Source organism: Besnoitia besnoiti, chromosome XII (genome assembly GCF_002563875.1).
Source record: "Besnoitia besnoiti strain Bb-Ger1 chromosome XII, whole genome shotgun sequence".
Classification (NCBI taxonomy): Eukaryota; Apicomplexa; class Conoidasida; order Eucoccidiorida; family Sarcocystidae; genus Besnoitia; species Besnoitia besnoiti.
Genome location: NC_042367.1, coordinates 738,393 through 742,114, shown reverse-complemented (window position 1 = coordinate 742,114; position 3,722 = coordinate 738,393). Strand labels below are relative to the sequence as shown.

General features: G+C 59.5%; 1 protein-coding gene across 1 annotated transcript; it reads left to right on the top strand.

Annotated features, from left to right (window-relative positions):
- Nucleotides 1-1,148: 1,148 nt before the first annotated feature.
- On the top strand, nt 1,149-3,349 carry BESB_023030 (putative protein tyrosine phosphatase type IVA A; the record flags this gene model as incomplete). The annotated part of the gene is made up of 3 exons (XM_029361005.1): nt 1,149-1,253; nt 1,572-2,811; nt 3,255-3,349. The coding sequence occupies 3 exons, from the start codon at nt 1,149-1,151 to the stop codon at nt 3,347-3,349; spliced, it is 1,440 nt and encodes a 479-aa protein (XP_029215820.1).
- Between the last annotated feature and the right edge of the window lie 373 nt (nt 3,350-3,722).

Genomic DNA, 3,722 nt, shown 5'->3' with positions numbered 1-3,722 from the left:
CAGCGGCGCCTTCCTCTCCTTCATGCTGCGTCCCTCGCTGCGGGATCTTCCGCGTCAGGAGGAGCGTTGCGCCCTTTTTTTCGTTCTAGCGGTTGTCCGTTCGTTGTTTGACATGGGTTAGCCGTCTCGCTTGCTTCGAGGACGTGCGTTGGCGGGCACGGGACTCGCAAAAGTGTGAAATCTGTTTGGAAACGCCGATTCGTGCTCCAAGAGCAATCTGTGGACCGCGAAGTCAGACCCATCCGCCGTTCTGCTTCGTCAGAGGCGCTGTGAAGAGCCAACACGCATGCAGACGACCCGCTCCCAGGGCGTCTGCGTCTGTGCACATGTAGTTGTGTGTGTATCCATCCATTTTTTGGCTGTCCACATTCGCGGGAAGGAGACTGGAGGCGCTGCGGAACGCGAGGGGGGAGACGCCCGGTCTGCAGCCGGCGGGTCCGCAGATGCAGGTCTGTGTGTGTGAGAACGTGGGATGTGAGCTGCTCGCTTTGTTGCTCTAGCACCTGGTGTCGGTGCGTCAGTTGAAATGCAGCCTTGAAGAGCTTCCGGGCGCCCGCCGGCGTGAGACGCGAAAAAATCCGAAGAAAACGCTCACCAGCCTCCAAGGCGAAGTGCGACTTGCAAGACGCCGCCTGCGTGCAAAAGCCGGCCGCGACGGCGCGCTTCTGTGAAGCAACTCTGAATCGCGTTTTTCTGCGCCTTTTGTTTCCCCAACGACTTATGATTGCTCAGCGGCGCACACGGAGTCCTGCTCCACGTCTCGCGATTCGGCTCTAGTCTTCTGTCTGCGGCGGGCGCCGTTTACACGCCTGAGTGGGTGTCGCTTGTCGTGCCAGGACCCGCTTGTCTGCTTGACCGGACGCCTCTCAGGGCAAGCGAAGCCGGGAAGGGTTTCGCTTTTCACGTCTGGGATGCGGCAGCAAATGCACGCGGAGACAAGCTTCGCTGCCGACGGGAGGTGGCGACAGCGTCAAGGTCGCACTCTGCCGTTCGGTATCGAGGCGTGCATTTCGCCGTCTTGACGTTTCCAAGCACTTCTTCTTTGCGAGGAAAGGTTGCTTTTCACTGGGAAGATAGATGCATGCGCAAGTCTGCCGTCGTGCGAGTGTGGCAGGTTCAGAGAGTGCGCGCGAAGGAAGGCCTGGAGCATGTCCGAAGGGTTTTGCGATCGGATTTGGCGAACTCTGAACGCAAGTGTCCCTGTCCTGCACCTCGTCGCAGCTTGCGGAAGTGTCTGGGCAGGCTTGGCTGAAGTGCGTCTGGGAACGTTGAAGCGTGGAGTGCGGCAGAGCTGACTGTGCACCTCGCTGCGAGGGAGAGAGAGAAGAGACAGCGAGAGTATTTGAAGGCGCGGCTGAGTTCGCAGGGGCTGTGCTTCTTTTCCTTAGAAAGATGAGCGAAGCGCTCCTGCGCCTGTCGTCTCGCGGGCTACCTCTTTGCAACAGCGACGCTCAGGAGCACATTCGCGCGGGTCGCGCGTCGTCCTCAGACAGCTCCCTCGCGTCGTCTTCGTCTTCGCTCATGAGGAGAGAGGAGACTTCTGCGTTTGCGGACATCTTTTCTCTTTCCAGCGGCATGCCCCCCCCCTCGGCTGTGGCGACCAGTTCGCAGAGCTCGATCACCTGCAGCGCACACCCGCGTGCGACGAAGACGGCTCGACTAAGCGCGGAAGCTGTCTCCAAGCCGACGCCCTTTCCGCGGAGTCTCGAGGAGGCGAGAGGAGGGGCGAAGAGGAGGCAGAAGAGAGGAGCGATTTTGGCAAGCGTGCTCTCCGCGACGACAGCGCGACCGCGATCGCGTTCGCCGCACTCCCGAGTCCGCGACGGAGCGGATCCGCTGAAAGCCAGTGCAGCACGCGAAGCACCGCGAGCGGCGCGGAGGGCTTCTGCGCAAAGGAAAACCAGGATCTCTCTGCGACGACGCCGTCTGCGTCCTCCCTGTCTTCCTCTGCGTCGCTCGTGGCCGCGCCGCGACGTCGGGCGGCAGCGGGCTCTGGCCGGGAGTCCGGCGCCAGCGAGTCTCAGAAGGGGAAACATCCTCGCCGCGGAACGGCCGCCGCGAATTGCTCGGGGCTGACGGAGGAAAGGCGCTCCACGTCCAAGAGCGCATCCAGGGCATCGACGAGCTCGTCCTCGAGCGTCTCAGGAGGGGGTGGAAGCAGTCGGAAGGGCGAGAAGCATTCGGCGGCGTCCCAGCGAAAGCAGAGCTCCGCGGGTGAGCCGCGAAGCCGCAGCAGCGTCGCATCGGGCGCGCGTCATCAGAGCAACGCGGGGTCGTCTGCAGGGGGTGTGAAGCGCGCCTCGGGGGTGGCATCGGGTGCGGCGACTTCTTCGCCGCCTGGAGCAGCAGGAGGGAGTGGAGGCTTGAGCGTGTCCGGGACCTTTGCGGGGCGAGGTGCGATGGCGGCGCGCACGGTGATGAACACGCCGACGCGGATTGAGGCCGGCCGTCAGCGCTTTTTGATTTTTGACGCACCCAGTCAGGAGAACTTGGCTGCGTATATCAAAGAAATGCAGGCCTACGAGGTGACTGATCTCGTGCGCACCTGCGAGCGCACCTACGACGAGAAGGCAGTCATGGCCGTTGGGATCCGCGCCCACGAAATGATCTTCCCAGACGGAGAAGCGCCGCCGGACGAAGTCATCGACGAGTGGCTCGCCCTCTGCAACTTTGTCGCGCAGCAGCGAGGCGCCATCGCGGTTCACTGCGTCGCCGGTCTCGGCCGCGCCCCTGTCCTAGTCGCCATCGCTCTCATCGAAAAAGGCATGGATCCCATGGACGCCATCATGTTCATTCGCGAGAGAAGAAAAGGTAACCTCCAACTCATCTGCATCTGCACGCTGATTCGTTTTTCTGCACGTGGAGACTTAGAATGACATGCTTGCGTAGCGTACACACACTCAAGACCTTGAATCTTGCGGGTGCAAGGCCCCTCGATAGACGCCACGCATTCATATATATGCAGGTCTGTATACATATTCATCTATATATATACATGTAACTTATTTATATTTTGTCTAACCAGACAGCAGATACGGAAGTGGTGTGCGTAGAGATTTGTGACGCGGGGGTCGTACTGGGAGATTCTGCGGCGTCTGCCGTGCCGTGCCGATTGCATGCGGGTTTGTATATATATTCGTATATATATACATACATCTAACGTACTTATTTATAATTTGTATAGCCGGACAGCGGCTTTACACAATATGTAGATGCAGGTTGTTTGTCGCATATGTTTTTGGATGTGTATACAGGCGCCATCAACCGCCGTCAGTTGCAGTTCCTGAAGAGCTACAAGCGCCGCAGCCACTACCAGAAGTGTTGTGTGAAAGGGTGCACCATTATGTGACTTTGCCGTTCGTGTGGGGCGGGGATTCTAGGCAACGATCAGGCCTCGGCTTCCTGGAGCGTAGCTGCTGAGTGCAGTTTGTGTCCATTCTGCGTCTCGAAACAGGGTGCGTCTCTCCCTCCGGCGAGACTCTCGCACTTCTCTATCCTCTGTGCCTTCGTGTGTTTGTCCGTGTGAGAGTTCTGTGCTCATGAATGTGTTTCTGGACCATCGCATACGTGCGCGCCCGCTTCTTTGTGTCATCATCGTGCCTGCATGAGAAAGGTCGGTATCCGCGGTGCCTCTGGATGTGTGCATAGATCGACTTGAGAGAATCGGCGGAAAGGAGGGGGGAGGGGGGCAGGCTTCGAGCTTTTGGGCAGGTATCGCCCCG